The sequence below is a fragment of the Chiloscyllium plagiosum genome, unplaced genomic scaffold (genome assembly GCF_037043375.1).
Source record: "Chiloscyllium plagiosum isolate Xiang-an unplaced genomic scaffold, Cpla_swu_hap1 HiC_scaffold_6, whole genome shotgun sequence".
NCBI lineage: Eukaryota > Metazoa > Chordata > Chondrichthyes > Orectolobiformes > Hemiscylliidae > Chiloscyllium > Chiloscyllium plagiosum.
In genome coordinates this window covers 71482184-71509441 of record NW_028270144.1, presented here as the reverse complement: position 1 = coordinate 71509441, position 27258 = coordinate 71482184, and the positions used below count along the sequence as shown (strand labels likewise).

The 27258-nt window shown below is 40.3% G+C and overlaps 1 protein-coding gene across 1 annotated transcript in view; it reads left to right on the top strand.

Annotated features, from left to right (window-relative positions):
- LOC122551054 (DNA-binding protein RFX8-like) overlaps nt 1-27258 on the top strand; it is a 111310-nt gene that overhangs the window by 49168 nt on the left and 34884 nt on the right. The window contains exons 4-7 of the mRNA XM_087988549.1: nt 3250-3327; nt 10950-11060; nt 14313-14463; nt 26174-26232. Coding sequence (XP_087844675.1) covers nt 3250-3327; nt 10950-11060; nt 14313-14463; nt 26174-26232 — 399 coding nt within the window. The remainder of the gene's footprint in view (nt 1-3249; nt 3328-10949; nt 11061-14312; nt 14464-26173; nt 26233-27258) is intronic.

Below are 27258 nucleotides of genomic sequence, written 5' to 3'. Positions count from 1 at the left end.
TCTGAGTTGACTTTTGGTCATTTAGAAATGACCTTTGACTGAGATCTTCCTGCTTAATTTGTTGTGCCTCTTCCCATCAATGCATGTATTCTGTTGTCTTTCCATGTTTTATGTTGCTTTTCCTTTTTGAGTTTTCTTACATCCGGGATTTCAGGCATTTACATAACAAATCCAGCCTTTGTAAAAGTTCATGCATAATTTTAATCAATAATAAAATGGGTCTGAGACAAATAGTTTATATGGCCCTCATTGCAAAGTAGGGATGCCTCACTGCGGTTATAAAGGGCCTTGGTAAGATCACACCTGGAATATTGTGTGCACTTTTGGTCTCCCTCCCTAGGAGAGAGGATATACTTGCCATAAACAGACTGCAATGGATGTTTACTAGACTAATATTGGGAATAACAAACGAGAGAGAGATTGGTTTGATCCTCTACTGTCTAATCTCTAGAGCTTAGAAGGATGAGAGCTGATCTGATTGAAATATTTAGTGTTCTAACATGGCTGGATGGACTATAGGAAGGATGTGGAGGCACTGGAACGGGTGCAGAGGAGGTTTACCAGGATGTTGCCTGGTATGGTAGGAAGATCGTATGAGGAAAGGCTGAGGCACTTGGGGTTGTTTTCATTGGAGAAAAGAAGGTTTAGGGGTGACTTGATAGAGGTGTACAAGATGATTAGGGGTTTAGATAGGGTCGACCGTGAGAACCTTTTTCCACGTATGGAGTCAGCTATTACGAGGGGGCATAGCTTTAAATTAAAGGGTGGTAGGTATAGGACAGATGTTAGGGGTAGGTTCTTTATTCAGCGAGTCGTGAGTTCATGGAATGCCCTGCCAGTAGCAGTGGTGGACTCTCCCTCTTTATGGGCATTTAAGCGGGCATTGGATAGGCATATGGAGGATAGTGGGCTAGTGTAGGTTAGGTGGGCTTGGATCGGCGCAACATCGAAGGCCAAAGGGCCTGTACTGCGCTGTATTCTTCTATGTTCTATGTTCTACGAGGGAGGATGTTTTCCCTGGTTGGGGAGTCTACAAGCAGTGCTCACAGTCTTAGAATATGGAGTAGGCCATTCAGGACTGAGATGAGGAAATAAATTCTTTACTCACTTGGTGGTCAACTTGTGGAATTCGCTTCCACTGAAGGCTGTGAAGACTAGATCATTGAGTCTATTCAAGAAAGGAATTGATAAATGTTTAGATACTAAAAGCATCAAGTGGTATGAAGAGAAAGCAGGATATGGTATTGAGATAGAAGATCAACTATGATCATGTTGAATGGTGGAACAGGTTTGAATGGCCACATGGTGAATTCCTCCTCCTAGTTTCCATCCTCTTCTGGAAGCCATTCGTTAGTTGGCTGACTGATTGGCTGTTTCATCTATTCCCAAGTTATTTCCCATTAGCTTAGCCATTTTCCTGTCCTTCTGCGAATTCTATCCTATATGATTTTGGGCGGCACGGTGGCACAGTGGTTAGCACTGCTGCCTCACAGCGCCAGAGACCCGGGTTCAATTCCCGCCTCAGGCGACTAACTGTCTGGAGTTTGCACGTTCTCCCCGTGTCTGCGTGGGTTTCCTCCGGGTGCTCCGGTTTCCTCCCACAGTCCAAAGATGTGCAGGTCAGGTCAGGTCATGCTAAATTGCCCGTAGTGTTAGGTAAGGGGTAAACGTAAAGGTATGGGTGGGTGGCGCTTCGGCGGGGCGGTGTGGACTTGTTGGGCCGAAGGGCCTGTTTCCACACTGTAAGTAATCTAATCTAATCTAAATGATCAGTTTGCTGCGATTACTTACTGTAGATTTTTGTTTGTTATGACACCCTCTGGAACAGGTACCTAAACCCAGGCCTTCTGGCCTAGAAGTAGGGACACAATGTTGCTCTGAATTCATAGCTAATCTATTAAGTCTTTCTTTATTTGAACAAACATATGAACAGGCAGGGAACAGTGGGAATATGGATCAAGTGCAGGTAGATGGGATAGTTTAGAATGTTATCATGGTCGGCATAGACATGGTGGGCTGTAGGCATGTTCTATTATTGTATTAATCTATTGCTTGCATGACTAGGAGACATAACCATGCACTGTCTGCTGGTTCAAACAAAGCTTTCCACAATCAGTAGGCCCCAGGAGACATCACTTTGCCGATATTGAGATGGAGATCATTATTTAATAATTTATTCACATTTTTAGTTTGACTGGCACACAAGCCTGGTGGTTCACATTCTCTGAGAGAGGGGGGCAACTAGATTCAAATCATCCTTGTGACAGACAGTGCCAAGACCACCGTATGCACCACACAAAACAGTGTATTTAATATTTACAGTCTCCTCCATCTTTATTTCGATGTTCATGGTTAAATTGCATTGACATTTGTATTGTCACTGTTGTATTCTCATTTCTTGTGCTCATTGACCATCCACTTGGAATCAATCATACAATCCTCCCAATATATGTAAAGATCTCTCAATAATTAATTCAACATTCCAGGTCAATCACATCCCTCAAACTGTTCGTGTGAACCTTATCCTCTCCTAGAAAGCTTATACCAGAGAATTTTCTTCAGTTTTTCACATTGGTGTGCTCTCCTTCCAGCCTCCAACACACCCTTTTTTATTTACTCAATTGTTTTGCTGATCAGCAGTCAGAGAAGATAGCAATCCTGAGATCCCACAGCTTTCCTTCTTCCCGCTTGAGTTTGCTGAATAGTGATAATTCAGCAGTAAAATAATATGCATTTAATTCATAATTATCTTTGTTTCCATTTCAAAATCAAAATTATAACAATAACACTTAACAGTACTTTCAGTGCATGACCAAGTAAACTGTAGAATGGGAGTAATGCCATTCTATTTTACAAATTATGACTGACATTTGTTAGGTTACTGTTTGCTTAATTAATTATCTATACTATTTATTAAGTTGTATAACCAAGTAAATACTGAGGAAATTAGAAAATGTACTCCTCATTTGTTTTACTTGATGCTAAGAAATACTTGTTAACACATGTAAACTAATGTTACACATGTTACTAATGTCATTATTATTAATAATAAAGACAGAAAAAAACTCCGGCTCTACATGTGAATTAACTCGATTTACCTCCTGGGAACAAGAATTAGAAAAAAAATATTCTACTCAAATGGCAAGTATTTATCTCTTTTATCCTTTCCACCCAATATTCCCTTTAAATTATGTTCCTTATGTCTGTACCAACAAAAGGATTGTGACTTATTTTCGGTTGTCTTCTTAGTTTACTGAAGTTGCAGATTCATATTATAACCATTGCCAAGAAATCCTGCAGCACATTAGAAGTAATCAACTTGACAAGGTATGTAATTCTTGTAATTCTTGTAAAAATCTCAACCAGACATAGCATGGGAAATTACTTTTGTCAACAGACATAAATAGGGAGCCCAGTTCATAAAGCAATCAAAGGCTCAGGAAAAACCTACTTTTACAATGTGATTTTTTTTTCTCCCATAAGAATTTATGCATATCCTCTTCACAAGTCTTAGAGTGGCACAGTGAAACACAGAAAAGAGGTAAAGGTCAGAAGAGGGCAACGTTTACATCAATCCAATAGTTTTGTTGACAAAATATTGGTAGAAGTTGAGATCACAGAAATAACAGATGGAATGAAAATGGAGGAACAGTTGCGACTGGAAGATTGGCCATGTTTAAAGTAGAGAAGCAAACAAGTTGGGTGTCTTGAACCCAGGTCATCAGAGGAAGTACAGCATTTACATGTATATGGAAAGGCAAGGACTGATTAGGGATAGTCAACCTGGCTTTGTGCATGGGAAATCATGCCTCACAAACTTGATTGACTTTGTTGAAGAAGTGAAGAAGGGGATTGATGAAGGCAGAGTGGTGGACTTTGTCTATATGGACTTTTGTAAGGCGTTTGACAATGTTCCGTATGGTAGACTGATTAGCAAGGTTGGATCACATGGAATACAGGGAGAGCTAGCAATTGGGTATAAAAGTGGCTTGAAGTAGGACACAGGGGGTGGTGGTGGAGCGTTGCTTTTTGGACTGGAGGCCTGTGACTAGCTGTGTGCTGCAAGGATTGGTGCTGGGTCCACTGCTTTTCGTCATTTATATAAATGATTTTGATGTGAGCATAAGAGATATAGTTAGTAAGTTTGCAGATGGCACCAAAATTGTTAATGTCGTGGACAGCGAAGAAGGTTAGAGTACGATGGGAACCTTATCAGATGGACCAAGGAGTGGCAGATGGAGTTTAATCTAGATAAATGTGAAGTGCTACATTTTGATAGGAAAATCAGGGCAGGACTTATACACTTAATGGTAATGTCCTGGGGAGTGTTGCTGAATAAAGACCTTGGAGTACTGGTTCATCGTTCCTTGAAAATGGAGTCTCAGGTAGACAGATTAGTGAAGGAGGCCTGCGGTGCGTTTGCTTTTATTGGTCAGTGCATTGAGTATAGGTGTTGGGAGGTCATTTTGTGGCTGTACAGGATATTGGTTTGGCTATTTTGGAATACTGCATTCAGTTCTGGTCTCCCTGCTCTGGGAAGGATGTTGTGAAACTTGAAAGGATTCAGAAAGGATTTACAAGTATGTTGCTAGTTGAAGACTTTGAGCTGTAGGGAGAGGCTGAATAGGCTGGGGCTGTTTTTCTGGAGTGTTGGAGGCTGAGGGATGATCCTATAGGAGTTTATAAAATCATGAGGGGCATGGATCGGGTGAATAGTCAACATCTTTTCCTCAAGGTAGGGGAGTCCAAAAACTAGAGGGCACAGGTTTAAGGTGAGAGGGGAAAGATTTAAAAGGGATCTAAGAGGAAACTTTTTCACTCAGAGGGTGATGCGTGCATGGAGTGAGCTGCCTAAGGAAGTGGTGGAGGCTGATACAATTGCTACATTTGAAAGGCATCAGGATGGACACATGAATAGGAACGGTTTAAAGGGAAACAGGCCAAATCCAGACAACTGTGACAAGATTAATTTAGGGGATCTGGTTGGCATGGACGAGTTGGACTGAAGGGTCAATTATAGTGCTAAACATCTCTATGACTCTTAAATAGGGGCAAGGATAATAGAGGAGCTTGCTTTAAACTTTTAATCTTTCCTAGATACAAGGAAAGATGCCAGAAAGTTAGAAAGTGGTATAAGTTATATACAGTCAGTTCTTCTATAACGCGATGGATGCTTTCTTGTGCAACCCCACGGTATATAAAAACTGCGCTTTGGAAACAGCACTTATCACGTTACATCCAGCATATGCTTTAAAAGTTTGCACTTTAGAAACTGTGTCCCCAATTTGTCTATCGCATTACATCAAATTCGCTTTGAGAAAACACGCATTATGGCAGAATGACCTGTACTTGTTCAAGAAAGGGTATGAGAATATTTCAAGTAACCATCATTCATCAGTTTAATATTGGTTCTGAAGAAAAGCCTAATTGACTTGAAATGTTAGCTCTATTACTCTCTCCACAGATGCTGCCAGACCTGTTGAATCTCTTCAACAATTTCTGTTTTTATTTTAGATTTCCAGCATCTGCATTATTTTGATTTTATTTTGTTTAATATTAGTGGTGGGTAAGGGTTTAGTAATAATAACTAAGGAAAAAAAACAGCTATTTGGCGTTAGTTTGAGTAATTAATCACAGCCAGCAAGATTTGTTAAAAGGCAAATTGTGTTATTTTCTGATGAAGTAACAGAGAAGGCTAATGATGGGAATGAGGTGAAAATGTTAGCTATTTAGATTTTAAGCAAATGTTTGACAAAGTTCCACATAACAGATTGATTAGCAAAACTGAAGCCCATGGAACAAGCGGGTCAAACAAGTTTGGATAAAAAAAGTTGGTTTAAGGACAAAAGCAGTGGTACAGACAGATGCCAAGTTGTGAACAGGTTCTGTTCTTGAGTCAATACATAATGCAGAACAATATAAAATTGCTGGTCATAAGTACAAAGCGACGTTCCTATGTCGGAGTTTTAAAATTAATATTGATACAGCATTGTATAGGATCACATTCATAAGTACAAATGTTCATAAGTCAGATGTTGTAAATGGGGACACCCTATAAATTGTTACTTTTCAGAGTGGGGGTTGTTGCCAAAAGGTCAGTGCTCGGTTGCAAGCCTGCGAACAGTGAGGATAATATCAATTAATACCTATTAGAAAAGGTGCAAAACTTGACCTACTCTTGGGAAATAAGGCAGGGCAGGTGACTGAGGTGTTCCCTCAGAGTTGGGGAGCACTTTGGTGCCAGCGACCATTGTTCTATTAGTTTTAAAATAGTAATGGAAAAGGATAGACCAGATCTAAAAGTTGAAGTTCTAAGTTGGAGAAGGCCAATTTTGATGGTATGAGGCAAGAACTTTCAAAAGCTGACTGGGGGCAAATGTTCGCATGTAAAGGGAGGGCTGGAGAATGTGAAGCCTTCAGAAATGAGATAACGAGAATCCAGAGAAAGTATATTCCTGTCAGGGTGAAAGGGAAGGCTGGTATGCATAGGGAATGCTGCACGACTAAGAAATTGAGGGTTTGGTTAAGAAAAAGAAGGAAGCAGATGTCAGGTATGGACAGGATAGATCGAGTGAATGCTTAGAAGAGTATAAAGGCAGTAGGAGTACATTTAAGAGGGAAATCAGGAGGGCACAAACTGGACAGGAGATTGCTTTGGCAAATAGAGTTAAGGAAAATCCAAAAGGCTTTTACATATACATTAAGGACAAAATGGTAACTAGGGAGAGAATAGGGCCCCTCAAAGATCAGCAAGGCAGCCTTTGTGTGAAGCCGCAGAAAATGGGGGAGATATTAAATCTGTATTTTGCATCAGTATTTACAGTGGAAAAGGACATGGAAGATACAGAATGTAGGGAAATAGAGAGTGACGTCTTGAAAAATGTCCATATTACAGAGAAGGAAGTGCTGGATGTCTTGAAACGCATAAAGTGGATAAATCCCCAGGGCCTGATCAGGTGTACCCTAGAACTCTGTGGGACGCTAGGGAAGTGATTGCTGGGCCTCTCACTGAAATACTTGTATCATCGATAGTCATAGGTGAGATGGCAGAAGACTGGAGGTTGGCTAACGTGGTGTATTATTTAACAAAGGTGGTAAGAACAAGTCAGGGAACTATAGACCAGTGAGCCTGACGTCGGTGGTGGGCAAGTTGTTGGAGGGAATCCTGAGGGACAGGATGTACATTTATTTGGGAAGGCAAGGACTGATTAGGGATGGTCAACATGGCTTTGTGCGTGGGAAATCCTGACTCACAAACTTGATTGAGTTTTTTGAAGAATTAACAAAGAGGATTGATGAGGGCAGATCAGTAGATGTGATTTATATGGACTTCAGTAAGGCGTTCGACAAGGTTCCCTATGGAAGACTGGTTAGCAAGGTTAGATCTCATGGAATACAGGGCGAACTAGCCATTTGGATACAGAACTGGCTCAAAGGTAGAAGACAGAGGGTGGCGGTGGAGGGTTGTTTTTCAGACTGGAGGCCTGTGACCAGTGGAGTGCCACAAGGATTGTGCTGGGTCCACTTCTTTTCATCATTTATATAAATGATTTGGATGTGAGCATAAGAGGTATAATTAATAAGTTTGCAGATGACATCAAAATTGGAGGTGTAGTGGACAATGAAGAAGGTTGCCTCAGATTACAATGGGATCTTGATCAGATGGGCCAATGGACTGAGAAGTTGCAGATGGAGTTTAATTGAGATAAATGCAAGGCGTTGCATTTTGGGAAAGCAAATCTTAGCAGGACTTATACACTTAATGGTAAGGTCCTTGGGAGTGTTGCTGAACAAAGAGACCTTGGAGTGCAGTTTATAGCTCCTTGAAAGTGGAGTCGCAGGTAGATAGGATAGTGAAGAAGGTGTTTGGTATGCTTTCCTTTATTGGTCAGAGTATTGAGACCATGGGTTGACAGGTCATGTTGCAGCTGTACAGGATATTGGTTAGGCCACTGTTGCAATATTGCATGCAATTCTGGTCTCCCTCCTATCGGAAAGATGTTGTACAAGTTGAAAGGGTTCAGAAAAGATTTACAAGGATGTTGCCAGGGTTGGAGGATTTGAGCTATAGGGAGAGGCTGAACAGGCTGGGGATGTTTTCCCTGGAGCATCGGAGGCTGAGGGGTGACCTTATAGAAGTTTAGTAAATCATGAGGATAAATAGACAAAATCTTTTCCCTGGGGTGGGGGAGTCCAGAACTAGAGGGCATAGGTTTAGGGTGAGAGGGGAAAGATATAAAAGGGACCTAAGGGGCAACTTTTTCACGCAGAGGGTGGTTTGTTTATTGAATGAGCAGCCAGAGGAAGTGGTGGAGGCTGGTACAATTGCAACATTTAAAAGGCATTTGGATGGGTATATGAATAGGAAGGGTTTGGAGGGATATGGGCTGGGTGCTGGCAGGTGGGACTAGATTTGGGTTTGGGATATCTGGTTGGCATGGACAAGGTGGACCGAAGGGTCTGTTTCCATGCTGTGCATCTCTATGACTCTATAACTGCAATAGGACATAGATTGGACAGACAAGTGGCAGGTGGAATTTAGAACAGGGAAGTGTGAAATGATCCACTTTAATCAAAAGGATATGGAGAAGTCGTACAGACTCAATGGCATAGTCCTACATAGTTGGCAAGGATAGAACGATGTGAGGTCATATGCCTAAATCTTTGAAGGTGGCAGGATATATTGATATTGCAGTTAGTAAAATATATGGGATGGTGGATGGATGTCATAGACATGTTGAGTACAAAAACGAAGAAGTTATTCTGAAACTGTACAACGTGCTACTTAGGCCACTTTGAGGGTATTGGCTCCAATTCTGCTCACCATGCTTCAAGAAAAATGTGCACATTCTTGTGAAATGCAGAGGACATATCCAAATGGTCTCAGGCATAGGGAAGTTTAGCTACAAGGATAAGTTGGAGAAGCTGGCATTGCTGTCCTTGCAGTGAAGGTGATTTGAGAAGAGATTTTATTGAAGCTGATTTCATTGTCTGATGGCACAATGATTCGAGATCATGACCTTTACCTCACTGCTTTCACGGGTGGCACAAGTGGAGACTACTAGTGATTTCAAAAGGAAATTGAAGGGGTGCTGAAGGAAGGGACATTTGCAGGGATATAGGGATAGAGCAGGGGATGGGACTTACTGGATTGGCCTGCAAACAGTCAGCTTGGACTTGAACCAAATGACCTCCTTGTGTGTTATAATCTATCAAGGGGCTAAATTTTTCCACAATGGCTAAAGCCCAGCTGCTAGGGTTGGCAGCAGGATGTATTTATGTTGCTTCCAGCTGTCAGACCTGATGAGACATATTGCCAGTATTCAATCAGAAGCTTGCAGCTGCAGTGCCAACTAACAGTGGCCATTGTTATGATTGCAGCAGCCAGGAGGTGGCATCTCAAAAGTTGAGGCACCCTTGAGGAAGGGTAGATGAAGTTAGGGGGATGTTAGGGCCAGACAGGCCATTGTGGTCAGTACGATCCCTCCGAGGGCCTATAAAGGAGGGCACCCATGCCCTGTGCCCTTTGGGAGTTAGCAGGATTGCAATGGGTGAAGACAGGGAAGTGATTCAATTGTACTCCCAGTGGATAGTCTACCAGCCTCCTTTCCTGTCGTTGGCAAATGGTATGGCAGCAAAGGGACATCAGACCCGCCTACCTATACCTTCCCGTCATTTTTTTCAGCCTTCCTGATCCCCAAGGCATCACTTGATGTCTGGTAAATTCTAGCCAATGAATGTATGGCAACTCAGGCATGAGTAAAAATTCAGGCATAACTGACTATGAAAATAACAAGGTTATTTTTTAAAAATAGTGTAATATTGATAACTCTTTTTTGTTAATCAGTCTTGGTTGAAGAGGTAGCCCTCTTGCCTCGAGGCCAATTCGATAAAAGTTAAATGTAATATCTGGGGAATGCTACACTAGAGGAGGTCTCATCTTTTGAATCAGATGTTAAACTAATGCCCCATCTGCCCTCTCAAGTAGATTGTGACACCCCCTCCCATGACTCCAACTGTAAGAAAGGGAAAGTAGAATTGTTGTAACAACGCTATTATTTTCAAGTCCCCTCTGAGTCATACATCATTGAAATTCTGCCATGGTTCATTTATTCCTTTATTTTAATAGGCTTAATAACCTTAGGATCTCCCACCTAATACCATCCCTAGAAACATCATCCTAACACATTCAGGTGTATAATTGGAGGAAGGCCACCATCCCCTTCCCAGAGTAATTAGGAATGGACAAGTATATGTGGCCCTGATAATGGGACCAGGATCTGGAGAACAATAAAAAAAGATTCACACACTGGATAATCTTTGCTGGATTAAGATGTTGGAGACAAGTATTCTTTTAACTAATACTCTGTTTGAATGTAGAAAACAGTGTGTGTAACAAAGACAATGAATTTCTTACTTCCTTTCAAAAAAACCCTCCTCAAGCCTTTACCTTTTGCCTTGTCTGAAATACCTGTCTTAATCTAAGCACTGTTCTTCCCTTTCTCTACTACTCCATGTCCAGTTTTCAGATGTCTTCTTGTGCAAGACCAGTACAATATAAATGTAAATTGTTATTATTTCTGTACACTAATTAAGCTCAGTGCACAATCAATGCACCAACTATTGCTTATTTGACAGAAAAGAATGGTAACTTGTCTCAGTCGAGCATATTCAGCAGTGTTGTCAGGTAGGTTATAGTGAAGGTCAACCTATGGTAAAAACATTTTTGTTATTTTTGAGAACAAGTAGCAATGTTTTAGCTTGACTGTGGAATGAGTAAGAAGTCAATTTTTTGTAGTGCTATTTTAGCAGACGTCTAAATAGTATATAGCATAGAATGATGCCAACTCAAATTGCATGAAGTTTGCAAATATTAGCAGTTTATCTGATCAAAAATGTTATCAAAATGGAAAGCTGTCAATATAATATATAATTATATATTATTGTAGGTCAGAAGTCTCCTTTTGATGTTCTGGGAGTCGTTCACATACGATGCTATCGCTACATCTTTCCCAGATATATGCCAGCTTTTCTGCTCTTATGATGCACAAATGTACAAGGTAATTAAAACTTCATACTGGCAGAAAGGTTCCTGATGGCAATGTATGAAACATACCATAGATCGCAGCATATAAGTCAATATTTGAAGCCTTGAAAATTCCTTACAAAAGCAGCAGTTGACTTATACAGAGTGTAGAATGTAAACCACTAGCAGCCCATTTTGAAATATCAAAGAAAACACTGACAATTCAAAGCAAATCAATGTGAAATGTTTTATTGAATGAATGAATTCTACAAGAATATATTTAACCATAATCAAAAGATTTTAAGAACCATAAAATTAATTGCCTTTGGAAATAAATGCAAAGAATTCACTGAATTAATTCTGAGTTTGTTTGATTTTGGCATCAACATAAGGATTGAAATCTGGTCTAGATTTGGTGCTTTCAGTTTCAGAATCAACCCATCATTACCCCAACAACAATTTTATCTTTCGCTCCATTCATTGAATTGGACATTCTGCAGTTTTTTTAACAATCTAATGAAAAGTTTACACCTTAATAGCATCCCATAATTTTATGGTGAAACCACACAAAAGATCAAGAGCAGTATTGCATATTTTCACTCTTTTTCTCCATCAACATCCACCTATTCTTGAAACTTACACTGAGTTTCTGTGGAAAATGCAGCAGGCAAAGTTCAAAAGGGTCAGTGTGCAAAACAAAGCAGAATATAAACTCAATGTCATGTTTGCGGGCAGAATAGAGGGGTTTCGCAAAGTGACCACCCAGTCTTTGTTTCCTCACCTCAGTGCAGGGAAAACCACACCATGGGCTGCAAATACAGTGTTATAGATCGGAAGAAGTACACATACATCACTGCTTCGCTTGGAAGGATTGTTTGGAGTGTAGGTCAGTGAAGAGCGGAAGATAAAGAACAGCTATTGCAACTCCTTTGTCCAAAGGTTGAACTCCAGGGATTGTATGCTCCCCTTTCCCAGTTTAATCCACAATTTTGGTGTTATTTCTTCATAAGTACCCCATGTTCTCATCCGTTATGTGAATTCTAAACACTGATTAGCAGTGTTCCTTGTTTCGGTCACCAGGATGCCTAATCCACACCTTAGAAATACAACTTCACTCCTTCTTCATCTATCCAACCTTTGTCATGGATATACACAAAACCTTTTGCAAGGAATTTGATTTTCAGCATGGTTTCAGGTTTTTAAATTACATATTAGCTTTACACAGGCTTTAATTTAGTTCTGTCAGCCATGCAGGCTCTTACCAATGTGAATCTTTTCTCTATGTATCCAGTCATCTTCAACCAAACTGTTTTCAAATTTTTCACTCCGTAGTCCATTCATACCAAACTTTGTAGGTGTCATCAATGTGATAAACGGGGACTTGGATTTTTGCCAATGCCTATGATGAATCACTAAAGATTGGTCAAGTGTTTTTGATAGCCTCTTTGTGATCTTGTTTTGTTTCATAATGTGGCCTCACCAGTTAAGTAAACAAAAAGTAGAATCCTACAGCTCCTGGAAATCTGATACCTTTATGACTCATTGGTCCACTCCTAGGTGATACCAAAACCTGTCTCCTTCCCACAGCACCATTCCATACAAATAAAAGAGTTGTAATAGCTGCTCTTTATCCTCCTTTCCCTTCACTGACCTAGACTCCAAACACTCCTTCCAGGTGAAGCAGTGATGTAGATGTTCTTCCAATCTAGAATACTTTATTCACTGTGCATAGTATGGTTTTCCCTACACCGGAGTGGCTAAATAAAAGCTGGATGGCCATTTTGTGAAATCCCTCTATCCTGTACATGAATCTGACACAGAGCTGTTATTTTTATGTTCCACTTTGCTTTTCACACTGATTCCTCTGAGCTTTTCCTGCTGCATTGTTCCAAGGAAACACAATGGAAGTTTCACGAACAGCGCCTCATCTTTCCATTAGGCACTTTACACTGAGTCCAACAATTTCAGTGTACAAGCTGTTACCCATGTTATTCCCATATTCCTTTTCTTGGCTTGTTTCAGTTTTTTAAAATCTCTTTCAGCCAGCAGCACATCTGCTCAGTACATCTTTTGTTTCTTTGTTTCTTTTCTTGCCCCATCACCATTCCCTTCAACTCTGCTGGACTAACTCTTCCGTCATTCAATCTCTCCTGCTTTTCACCTATTACTGACATAGTTTTTGTCTTTGTCCCACCCACTTCTTGCTCAAAACCTATTAACATCTCTAACATTTTACTGTTCTGATGGAGTGTAAAAAAAGTCACAAACCTGAAATGTTAACTGTTTCTCTGTCTATACAAATGCTGCCAAATCAGTTGTATTTTCTCCAGCAGTTTCACACCAGATAACTGTTGCTCTAAACTTATTGCTGCACTCAGGATTTGGATGATTTAAATGCACGTTATATTTCTGATGTAACCATTCTGACAATTTTCAATGTCCCATTTTGATACATGTTTCTTAATGACTGGTTCCTTTTTTAACAGTGCATCGGGTCTTCTGGGAAACTTCTTTACCAGTTTTTAAAAAATAACACTCAAATTTCTCACTGTAACATCATTCTTTGATGTGCTAATTATCAAATTTTCAACTTTAGCTTGAAGTCTGCTTCGTATCATTCACTGGAGGACTCTTTTCTGTTTGGTATATGCTATGTGCAATCTGCTCTGTGTCCGTGTGGCCCAAACTTCCCTACAACCTATTGGCAATACAGCACCTGTTTGATCCCATAATAATAATGTTACTTTTCTTTTCCTCCTTTTAAAATTATTCTTTTTCCTTCAACCAACCTTGCGCATTGCACATGCCATAGCCCAGTGAAGTCTCTGGGAGACCCACTGTCCTCTGTTTTGCTCCTGATCAGTGAGAGATAAAGAAAATACACAATAGTCACTGTATGTTTCCTCCTTTACAACTTGCGTTTCACCAGCATCTCCGTTAATGCCAGCTCAGGATCAGAAATTGGTTGTGAATTTTAAAATCACATCCTATAATCCTCCCAAGTATGTTATTGGCTCATATGCTGTTCCTCCTGTTTATTTTTATTAATAGGTGAGCTCACTTTAAATATGGGTTCATTTTATTTGATTGCTCTTTATTTTTAATGACAGTATCCTCCCAATGAAGAGCAACAAGAAAGTGCATATTTATTCTGGTCTTCTGATGTATTTCTTTCAATACTTTTGCACCATATTGGTTAATGTCAAATTAACTGAAATAAACGATACGTTTCATCATTGTTCTTTGGCATGCCGTTATTTACCATGCATGTGTACTGTCATAACAGATGATAGAAGAAATTCTTCTTCGCGATTTTCTTGGTGACTTTTCTGTGCAACATCTTCAGAGTGCCAGATACTTTGCCAAAAAGTTTAAAAGTTGGCTAATTGAAGCACTGGAGGGCATACCATTGCTACTACAATCAATGAAAATGAGAGGTATCTTTTTATAATTAATAAAGCTTTAAAAATTACAGTTTTATGACCCTAAGACTACTTATCCAAGAGGTAGCATTGTAGCTGAATCTAGTATTCAGACTTTCATGATTTTGTCATTTTTTTGGAAAAACATCCATTATCACAGCTATGTCCATTTCCTCTGCCTCCATTATGTTTTCTCCATTGCTGTTAAAGCTTATGTTAGCTTAATATTGACTGTCACTCTACCATGTATCAGAGACCATAAATGTAATTGTACAATAATTGTTCAGCATTATCTCTACTGTGATCATGTTAGGTTTTATCAGGTCTTATACTCCTGAACGAACTCAACTCTTGCAGGATCATCCTCTTCTTTCTAAACAAGCTGTTTCCTCCATCTCCTTTTCCTCGTCACTTCCAATGTAGCTATTTCTGCCAATAACATCCCTACGTTTGCCCCACTATGGCATCCCATCCACAGCAGGTCCTGATCCTCTGACATTTTATCATTTCCCTCCCACCTCTGAATGTGCAAGTACATGGCAGGTCCAGTGTAGCATTTCTACAGTGTAGAAGCAGGTATTCCGCCCACACCCACCCTCTGAAGAGCATCCCACCCAGATACATCTCCCTACTCTAACCCTGTCTTTCCCATGGCTAACCCACCTAGACTGCACATCCCTGGACACTATGAGCAATTTAGTTTGGCCAATCCACCTAATCAACACATATTTAGATTGTGGGAAGAAATCGGGGCACCCGGAGGAAACCCACGCAGACACAGGAAGAATGTGCGAACTCCACACAGACAATCATCCGAGGGTAGATTTGAATCTGGGTCCCTGGTGCTGTGAGGCAGTCGTGCTAACCAGTGAGCCACTGTGCCAATCCATGGTTTGTCATCTCGAGACTCATAGTCATGTTTCAAGGATTTTTAAAAACTGTTTTTCTACCAAAAGAACTGGGAAAGGAATCAGATTGTTCTGTTGACTTTTTAAAAGAAATTCAACTAAAACATGGTTTTTGGGCACAGCAATTGTAATTTAGACCTGCCCTGTATAGGCCAAGGTATGGTGACTATACTTGTATAATGTTTGTGTAAGTATTACATCTGCATGATTGTAATGTGGGCCTGACTGGCTCTGCAGTGCTTCCCAGCTATCTAAGCTGTCTATGGCATGTGCAGTTCTCTGTACCATTCATGTGGTACAACCAGAGTCAAAGAATGTGGTGCTGGAAAAGCACAGCTGGTTAGGCAACATCCGAGGAACAGGAGAGTTGACGTTTCAAGCATAAATCCTTCATCAGGAATGTGGTACAACCACCCTGTATTCTTGAAGGAAATCTGTGCAAACCCATTGTTGCAATGGAAATAATTAAAAAATAAATCCTAGGCCAGAGTGTTGGATGTGGGTCCAAATGCACAATTGTTGCAGGTGGATGGGAGGTGATATTCCATGGTCCTGAGGCAGGGCCAGGAAATCCTGATATTCCATCCTGGGAAAGGAATGGGTAAAATGATCAGAAAGATCAGCTGTTCAAGCCTGGGACTGGCAACATGACAGCAGTAACTCGAGAGGTTTCATGGTGTCACATGATGTTCATAGGGAGTGATTGGACGTTCACATGATATATATGTGAAGATACAAATTAGGGACAGGAGGGCACCCTTTGGCCCCTTGAGCATACTCCTTCATTCATTGAGATCATGGTTGATCCGATTGAGCCTAAACTCCACAATTCTGACTATCCCCAACTTTGGACTCCCTTGTTGGTCAAAATTCTATCGACCTCTATCTTAAAAATATGACTCTCAATCTTCTGAAAGACAGAATTCTCCTCACTATCTCAAGTTCAACAACCCTAAGTTTAAACTATCTCCCTTCATTCGCTCGCCCATTAGGAGAAATATCCTTTCATCACTAGCTTGTCAGGCCGTCTCATTGGATATCACCTTGAACACCTTGTAATATAGCCAACAAGCCAACAATCCTGGATGCTAAGCTTCTCATTTAATGCCTCATACAGGAGAGCATTTTGCTGATAGTGATCACAAGTTCCTCACCATTACCATAGCCATAGAGAGGGATAGGAGCAGACAGTATGGAAGATATTTACTTGGGGAAGGGGAAATTATCTTGCTATTTTACAGGAGCTGTGGAGTATAAATTGGGAATAATTGTTCTACGGAAAAGGCAAAACAGAAATGTGGAGGCTGTTTAAGGAGCACTTGTTGCGAGTGTTGGATAACTTTATCCCACTGAGACAAGCAAGGAATGGTAAGGTGAAGGAGCTTTGGATGACAAGAGCAGAGGAGTTCCTTGTCAGAAAGTAGAAGGACGTTTACTTAAGGTTGAGGAAGCAAGCATCTAGCACAGCTTTAGAGGTTTACAAGGTAGTTAGGAAAGAACTCTAAATGGACTGAGGAGAGCTAGGAGGGGCCATGAAAAGGCTTTGGCGGGAAGGATTAGGGAAAACCATAATGTGTTCCACACATACGTGAGGAATAAGAGAATGATCAGAGAGAGGGTAGGCCAATCAGGGATAGTAGAGAGAACTGAAGAGTCTGAGGAGGTAGGTGAGGCCCTAAATGATTTGTTGCTTTAGCTTTCACTAGAGAGAGAGACCTTGCTGATCATGAGAAAACCGTGGACCAGATTAATAGCTTGAACAGATTGATATTAAGGAAGTGGATGTGCTCAATTCTGGAAAACATCAAGATAGAGAAGTCCCCAGGACTGGACCAGATATATTCAGGGTTATTACGGGAAGCGTGGAATGAGATTGCTGCGCCACTGGTGATGATCTTTGCATCCTCATTCTCCACGGGAGGATTAATAATTGAAGGGAGACGAATGTTGTTCTTCTGTTCAAGAGAATGGGGAAATTCCTGAGAATTACAGACCAGTCAGTCTTACTTCTGTGGTGAGCGAGGTACTTGAAATGATTTTGAGAGATAGGACTTATGACTGTTTGGAAAAACATAGTTTGATTAAAGATAGTTAGCATGGTTTTGTGAGGAGCAGCTCATGCCTCACAAGCCTTATTGAACTCTTTGGGGATGTGACGAGACAAGTTCATGAAGGTTGAGCCATGGATGTGGTATATATGGATTTCAGTAAGGCATTTGATAAGGTTCCCCAAGGTAGGCTCATTTAGAAAGTTAGGAGGTATGAGATACAGGGAAATCTGGCTGTCTAGATACAGAATTGCCTGTCCGAAAGAAGACAGCAAGTGGTAGTGGATGGAAAGTATTCTGCCTGAAGGTGTCCCACAGGGATCTGTCCTTGGGCCTCTGCTCTTCGTAGATTTTATAAATGACTTGGATGAAGAAGTGGGAGGGTGGATTAATAAGTTTACCAATGATACAAAGGTCGGTGGTGCTGTAGCTAGTGTCATGGGCTGTTGCAGGCTACAGCATGACATTGACAGGATGCAAAGCTGGGCTGAGAAGTGGCAGTTGGAGTTCAACCTGGACAAATGTGAAGGGATTCATTTTGAAAGATCAAATTTGAGTGCTGAATACAGGGTTAAAGAAAGGATTCTTGGCAGTGTGAAGGAACAGCGGGGTCTTGGGGTCTACGTACATAGATCCCTCAAGGTTGCCACCCAAGTTGATAGGGTTGTTAAGAAGGCGTATGGCGTTCTGGCTTTCATTAACAGGGGTATTGAGTTTAAGAGCCGCGAGATTTTGCTGCAGCTCTATAAAACCCTGGTTAGACTACACTTGGAGTGCTGTGTCCAGGAAAGATGTGGGTGCTTTAGAGAGGGTGCAAAGGAATTTACTAGGATGCTGCCTGGATTGGAGGGCTTGTCTTATGAAGTGAGGTTGAGTGAGCTCCGCCTTTCCACACTGGAGAGAAGAAGGAAGAGAGGTGACTTGATAGAAGCGTACAAGATAATGAGAGAAGATAGCCAGAGACTTTTCCCCAGGGCAGAAATAGCTGTCACAAGGGGTCATAATTTTAAGGTGTTTGGAGGAAGGTACGGGGAGATGTTAGAGGTAGGTTCTTTACGCAGAGAGTGGTGGGTGCATGGAATGCACTGTCAGCAGTGGTAGTAGAGTCAGACACATTAGGGACATTTTTTTATAATATATTTTTATTAAGAAAAAATAGATTTTTAAATACTACAACAAATACAAAACAATGCAATTCAAAACAGTACAAAAATAGTACAAAACTAAACACAAATAATAAAAAACAAATTCCCCAACCCACCCTCCTATATGAATGTATAAACATATATAGAGAAGTATAAAATTTGAAAAAAACCTAAACTAGCTATTCAACTAAATAAATACCTAACAACAAACAAATAAATAGTAATAACTCAGCCCAGCCAAACAAAATACTCATACATTCACAGTTCCGGAAGGTCTACTCCCCCCAATCTGTGAGGCAACTGCAGTTTGGCTAATTTAATGAGGGGCCGTTAACGGTGCCAGATAAATGAGCTGAACCAACCGTTCAGTCTCCTGAGTGTTTGTTTATTGAAAATCAGGGGGAGCATCCGTATAGGGTATAGCAAACGAGGGAGAAGATTCATCTTAATAAGCGCTATCCGACCCAACCATGAGATTGGAAGTGCATCCAATCTTTGGAGGTCTTGTTTAATTTTTTCAAATAATTGAGTAAAATTGGCTTTGAACAGCCAATCCAGAACTGGAGTAATGAATATGCCCAAATACACAAAACCCCGCTGTGACCACCTAAATGGGAATCTACAGTCACTCTCAAGAGCCAACTCTTTCGTAAGACCACCCATAGGCATAGCCTCTGATTTAGCAAAATTAACCTTATACCCTGAAAAAGCGCCAAATGCGTGAATGCATTGTATCAGGCAAGGCACAGAGACTGCTGGATTTATCAAGAAAATTAGAACATCGTCTGCACACAGCTAGATATTATGTAATTTTGACCCCACTTCTGGAGCTGATATATTGAGATCCCCACGAATGGCCTCTGCCAACGGTTCAATCACCAACGTAAAAAGTAATGGTGAAAGGGGACAGCCCTGCCGGCTGCCCCTAGAAATATTAAAATTGCTTGATCGTACCCCGTTGGTAATGACCGCAGCGAGAGGTACACTGTAGAGAACCTTTATCCATCTTATGAAAACTTCACCCAGACCAAACCGGTCTAGAGTCTAGAAAAGGTACGGCCACTCAACTCGGCCAAATGCCTTCTCTGCATCTAAAAGAAATCACCAATCCCTGTGCTGACTGCTGTTGGCATGCTTGAATTACGTTAAGCAGCCTCCTAACATTCTTGGAGGATCTGCGACCCTTTATGAAGCCCATCTGATCCTCTTTAATAATAGAGGGTAACACAGTCTCCCGCCTTAATGCAAGAGCCTTAGAGAGGATCTTAAAGTCCACATTTAAGAGCGAGATGGGCCTGTATGAAGCACAGTCTTCCAGATCCTTCCCTTTTTTAAGGATAAGTGAAATATTGGCCTCTCTCAGAGATGGTGGGAGACAATCATGATTGTTTGAATCATTGAACATATTCAGCATCAGGCCTGACAGTATACTTATAAATTCCTTATAGAATTCACTGGGAAGATCATCAGAACCGGGCGCCTTTCCACTCTGAAGCTGCCTCACAGCTTCCTGCACTTCTTGCTCTGATAATAGGGCATTGAGAAAGGACTGTTGTTCGGGAGACACACCCAGGAGCTTCAGACCTCTAAAAAAGGATTCCATTTTGGCCTGCCCCTCCTCACAATTCTCAGACTGATATAACTTAGAGTGGAATCTCTGGAATGCCACATTAATCTTTTTAGAATCACATGTTAGGTTCCCAGACCCTTCTCTAATCGCTGTAATGGTTTGTGGGGCACTTCTCTTTCTGGCAAGGTATGCTAAGTATTTGCCTGGCTTGTCACCATGCTCGTATAACTTTTGCTTTGCAAAAGCCAGCTCCTTCTTTGCAGTCTGCGTGAGCACAGAATTTAATGTAGACCGCAGTGCCGTAATCCTCTGTAGTTTGACCAACGAGGGTCTGTCAAAATAGGCCTTCTCGGCTGCCTTCAACCGTGCTTCAAGGAGACGTTGCTGCTCACCCTTCTGCCTCTTCCTACTGTTGGAATATGAAATAACTAACCCCCTGGCATAAGCTTTGGCAGTTTCCCAGAGAACAGATGAGCTATCAACTGAGCCTATGTTGATGTCTAGGAATGCCTGAAATTCCCTAGAGAAATACTCCACAAACTTGCTGTACATGAGAATAAAGGGGTCCATTTGCCAGTACCTTGAATCCCCTGTAACATCCTTAATCTTAACCATGTGGTACACTGGAGCATGATCAGAGATGGCAATATTACCAATCGTACAGGATGCCACCAGATCCAGGGTTAACACAGGGGTCAGAAAAAAATCAATCCTCGTGTGACATCTATGCTGATTGGAGAAAAACGTAAAATCTCTACCTGTAGGGTGGAGTCACCTCCAAACGTCCACCAACCCTAATTTCCCACACAAACCCAATAACTGTTTAGTTTGTGCAGAGGGTATCGAGGGACCTTTAGGCAACCTGTCTACTGTGGGGTCCATGAGGCAGTTAAAATCTCCCCCTATAATTTGAGACTTATCAGTTTAGAAAAAGCATCTACCAAGAATTTAAGAGAATGAGCTGGGGGACAATAAACATTTAAAATACCATATTCTTCCCCATTTATCAAGGCTCTAAGAATTACAAACCCCCCATATGTGTCTTTAACACATTCCAACAATTTAAATGAGAGATTTTTCCTAACCAATATAGCCACTCCCCTACTTCTGGTATTAAATGATGAAAAATAAACTCAGTCAAAACTATTCTGCTGTAATTTCAGATGCTCCTTGTCATCCAAATGTGTCTCCTGTAACAAAGCAATATCCACCTTCTCCTTTCTAAGACTCAAGAGTACCTTCTTCCTCTTAATTGGTGAGTGACTTCCCTTGATATTCCAGGTACACCGTTTAATCAAATCATTAGCCATAATCTTCAGCAATTACATTTAAATTCCTGAGAGGAGGAACCCAAACCACAAATTGCTGAGCCTTAATGTTGCATGGTCCACCAAATATAAAAACTACATAAACTAAAACCACTACATTTAACAAACATACAAAATTATTAAAAATAAAAAACAACAAAAACCAGAAAACAAACAAACATATAAAGTGCCAATAGCGCTGAGTAGGGGAACTCACACCCTGCCCGGAGGGGGCAACTACCCATCCCAAACTGTCCATAAATAGGCATCTAACCATCTCAACCACCTTCACTTCTCCCAACTAGAGCCGCATCACAAGCACAAGCTAAAAAGAATAAACACCCCATAGAATATCAATATGAATAAAAAAACATTCTTTTATAAAAAAAAGGGGAATAAATACCCCACCCATCCTTTGGTATGTCCTAACTTAGAAATTTAAAATGTACATCTTAACCACCGCCAGACATAGTTTGAACCAAATTATTATCAATAGAGGAAAGAAAAAGTGGAAAAACAAAGCTCCAACCAGATTTCCTCCATTTCTTTTACAGAATGATAAACGCATACCCAAGCAACAATATTTATACATACTACAATTGTTTAAATTAGGTTAGTTTGTCCACAAAGTCTCTTGCCTTCTCCGATGTGTCAAAGAGATGCATGGATCCATCTAAGGTGATCCGAAGCACTGCCGGATATCTCAGGGAGTACTGAATCCCAAGTTCCTTCAGTCTTCTCTTGACACCATCATACAATTTTCGTTTCTGGATCACCACCGCTGAAAAGTCCTGAAAAAACATGATCTTAGACCCTTCATAAATTAGGGCCTTTGGATCCTTCCCCTGGAGTCTGGAAGCCTCCATGACTCTCTCCTTATCCCGGTAATGATGGAACCGCACCAGGAAAGGACAAGGGCGTTGACCCAGACCCGACCTCCATGCTGCGACCCGGTGAGCTCTCTCTATCTTCAATCCTCTCATGCCAGTCAAGGAATTTCGGAAGCCAATCTTCAACAAATTCTGCAGGCCACTCACCTTCCTTACCCTCAGGCAGACCGATGATCCGAATGTTTTTTCTCCTGCCCCTGTTTTCAAGATCATCCACTTGGTCATGCAAATTACGAACCTGCGTCTTCAGGGCTTGGATCTCTTCCTTGAATGAACTGGCATCAGCTTCCACCACTGTGACCCTGTGCTCCACTTCATCTGTCCTCTTCTCCAGATCTCCCAGCTCCTGCTCATGCTTCTGCAGCATGAGAGAGACTGGAGCCAGCTTCTCTTCAATCTGTTTCCCCAACATCTCGCGAGATTTCGAGAGCTGGTTCACCAGGTCCGGGAGAGTAATCTGCTCCGAGGCTGCTGCAGGCTGAGCTGCAGGCCTGGCCTCAGATGCTCCTCCTCCGTTTTTAGGCATTTCTGGACAGCTGAAAATACAGGTAAGTCAATTTTTAAATGTTTCTTGGGGCTCCACAATCTTTCCAATGCCCCAAGAAATCCTGATGACCTGGGTTGGGCGGGTTAAAGGCCCGTCCTGCTCCTGCTGCAATGCGAAGCTCTGCAGTGTGATCTTCTCAGATCACCGCCATCTTAGATCCCCCCACATTAGGGACATTTAAGCAACTGCTGGACAAGTACATGGACAGCAGTAAATTGAGGGGTGTGTATGTTAGATTTATCTTAGATTAAAATAAGTGCTCAACACCAAATCGTGGGCCGATGGTCCTGTACTGTGCTGTACTGTTCTATGTTCTATCTCCTTACCTACCACAGCACTAGCCTCTTAAGTTACTCTTTGCACCATACCTCTTTCACTCAATCAGTAGCATGATACTTCCAGCCAGAACCTATACCTAAAGACCAGGAATTGCATCTCACCCTCACACACCACTAATGCTGTCAGCCTCATACTGACCTCTCACTCCTACTGCATATCTTCAGCCATTCAACTATGCCACAGGTACATCACCCAGACTCAGTGCAACATGATTACTGACATTTTGCCCTCTATCATGGAGAACAAATTGACACACAACAGAAAAGAGCAAATCAGAGCTGGTGGGACACAAAGACCCTGCAATTCCTGTGTTTTATGGAGCCCAGCATCATGAGGCTGTCCATCACAGGGCCTGTGCCATCCAATATCAAACAGAATATTGAAGATGCTGGAATTTCCCTGTCTTATACACCTTCTTAATACCCAGCAGTACAAATCAGAATACAAAGTATGAATGACTAAAAGGTCAATTGGAACAAATACATTTGCGCATGAGAGGAAGCTAGCTGCAAATATAAAAAGAGATACCAAAAGTTTCTATAAATACTTAAGAAGGAAAAGTAGAAGCAAAGTGAGTGTTGATCTGCCACAGAGTGAGAATAGGAAGTTAATAGTGGATAATAAGAAATTGTAGATTCAATGAACAAATATTTCGATTCTAACTTCACTATAAAACATTACAGCTATAGTTGTAGATCAGAAGGTGGATGAAAGAGAGGAACTTGGTGAAATTACAATCATAATGGAAGAAGTACTGAGCAAGCTGATGGAATTGCAGGCTCACAAGTCTCTAGATCTAGATGGACTTCACTTGAGGCTTTTAAATGAGTTAACTAATGAGGTAGTGGTGTTAATGTTCCCAAATTCCCTAAATTCTGGAAAGTTTCCATCTGACTGCAAAGTAGCAAATATAATTCCTTTATTCAAAAAGAGAGGGAGGCAGAAAACAGGAACCTACTATCCAGTTAGCTGGAAGGTGTTAGAATTGATCATTAAAGAGTTTATGGCTGGGCACTTAGAAACATTCACGGGTGATCAGGAAGAGTAGCATGACTTTGTGAAAGGAAGTTCATGCTTAAAGAATTTATTGGAGTTTTTTGAAGGAGTAACATATGCTGTGGGCAAAGAGGAGACTATTGATGTACTGTACCCGGATTTTCAGAAGGAATTTGATAAGATACCACATGAAAGGTATACAGAACCAGTGTGATATTTCTCTGAAAAGTTAAATCAATACCAAAAGAGAACCCTCCTTGTGGAGAAGGAAATGCTGGGATTATTACTGGCTGTTAAGTACACTTTGAAGCACATGTCCACCATTGGTACAAGGAGACAGTGAGTTATACTGTTCATGACCTCATGTGTGCGCAGAATAACTTTGAGATCATCATTTATGACAACTCATGATTTATCCTTGCGCACACGAGTGCGCGTGTGTGTGAGAGTTAGGTTTTATTTTATTCTTTGTCAATAATCTTTGCACTACAGATTTGTTTGAATACATTTGTTTTGGCAATAAATTACGTATCACTAAATAAAGACACCTGATTGCCTTGTTCAAAATGCTGAGTCTGATATGGCATAATATTGATATATTTGGCCATTTCACTGACCTGGTTAAATTTAAAATTTGTTGTAACCAGAGGAAGAATGTATAGAGGAAAAATGAGGTCAATCATACCATTCTCAGGAATTATTAGCTAATGTCCAAAGTGAACACTATAATTTAAAAGAAATTAAGGAAGGATTTTGTTGATACATAGGGAAAATTCATTATCCAGCTAGAAAGTCTAATACAGATTCATCTGGATAGTCAAACTGTAACAGTCTATGAAAGATCATACTAAGAGATAGGCTTCTGGGAATAACTCCATTTAATTTAGGAATCTGGTTACTAGATCAGGTTTATCAAATCCTTAATTCATTGTATACGCTGGTAAGTTTATGAAAATGAGTATCACTTCCAGAAATGTTAGACACTCCTACTATTTACGGGAGTTATTAACTTCATTATTCCTTACAGGATATCTATAGCAAGACATGAATTTATAATACCCACTTCTGTTTCCCTGGTTTCCTTATCTCTCAATTTCTGACTATCCAATCATTTCTCCTGCATTGCCAGCTGTCTAAAGTTGATTGCTTCCTCAAATACTGGACATCTTCCTTGCAAATTCTCTATCATCTTCCTTCTCAAAAAATAGTCTTTAACCTATCTTTTTCTCCAACCTATGTTCCAACCTTAATATCCTTCTTCCCCTTTAAAACTTCCACATTGTTGTGTTGTCCTGTGCCCATCTGTCACAAAATACAGTCGTTCACATTCTATTAAGCAAAAGAAAGGTTCCACTTTTTTTTAGTTCTCAGTTGCTTATATTAGCTCTCAATTCTTGTTTGAAATATCACTATTGTTTCAAAATACCGTTATTCTTTTCCACTTTTAATCATAAAACTTTATTTTAGTATGCAATGTCAAATTATTATGAAAGAAACTGATAAAATGCTGCATCTAACTTATAATGTTACTCATTTTTATAATTGTGCTTTATTATTGACAAAACATTAAACTTAAATCACACCTTTGCAATTTATGTAGTACAGTGGAGAACTACCAATGTGTGATTCAGCAGCCATTTACCATTAGGAAAAAAGTCTTAAATAGCCTATTATGAAAAAGTGCATGGCAAATTCTTTAAAGTCGTCACCTTCATTTGATCTACTACCGTACTATAACTATTAGAAAATCTTAAAATATTCATAGCTAAAAAAAGTGGCCTAGAAAGAGATTACAAAGTCCAACACTTGAAATTAGTAGATATTGTGAAACAATGCTATATTATGTCATGTCAAAGCATTATCTTGTTTTTAAAATCTGATGACGTACATGGATTTACAAATTTTAGATGAATAATATATTTATTTTTTATTTTGTATGCAAACATTTATCTAACATGACTCTTAAATTTCTCAGCAGCAAATATGTTTGTCAATCGACTGAGAAGAAGAACTTGTATTTGCAACCTAGCAAAGGTAAGCTTCACATAATACAGGGAATACTTTGTCAGTATAGATGCATGAAATATAAAAATCCTGTAATTTAAGACTAGATATAAAATCAGTTTCATGTCATGGTAATCATTTAATATTATTTAATCTCTTGCTTTTTTGTCATATTTTCTTCTTCCTTTTCATTTACATATTGTATTGCTAACTCCTAGCAAACAGATAAATAACCATCCAATTTCGAACAGTGGTAGCCTTATTGAAGCATCCCAACAAAGTGCACTATAGATTTTTACTGCTTGTTAGTGAGTGGTGAATTGGGTTGTGTTTCCTATTATTGCATTGAGAAGGGTTTTCATGTACAGCCCAAACAAAAGAGGCCTGTCTAGGTTGAAATAAGCTGACAAGGACTCCTGGGATGTATTTAACAGGTTGTTGGAATTTGGCAACATTTCTTAACTATATACAAGTAAATACTAAGTAAATACAAGTAAACTAAGGAATAGCTTACACAAAGAACCATCTAGAATCTTCTTCTAAGCCTCTAGTGGTACATGATCTGACATCACTGAAGATGTCATTTCCATCTTTACTGTTAATGCTTTACATTACATCTTTTGGATGACACATTATCAAAAGCCTTCTGGAAGTTTAGACATCCTGTATCGACAGGGTCCCCATTATCCATATTGTTCGTTACATCTTTAAAGAACTTTGGAAATTAGTGAAACATGATTTACTCTCCATAAAATCATGATTCTGATGGATTGTGTTTTGACTTTACAAATATCCTGTTATGACTTCCTTATGAATGGATTCCAACAATTTCCCAATGACACATTTTAAACTCATTGTTTTGTAGTTTCCTACCTTTTACATCCCTCCTTTTTAAATAAAGGCACTATATTAGCATCTTTCCAATCCACTGGAACCTTTCCCACATCTGAGGCATTTTAGAATATTATAACCAATGGATCCATTATCTCTGCTGACACTTCCTTTCCGAATATAGAATGTAGACCATCAAGCCCAGAGGTCTTGTCTGCCTTCAAT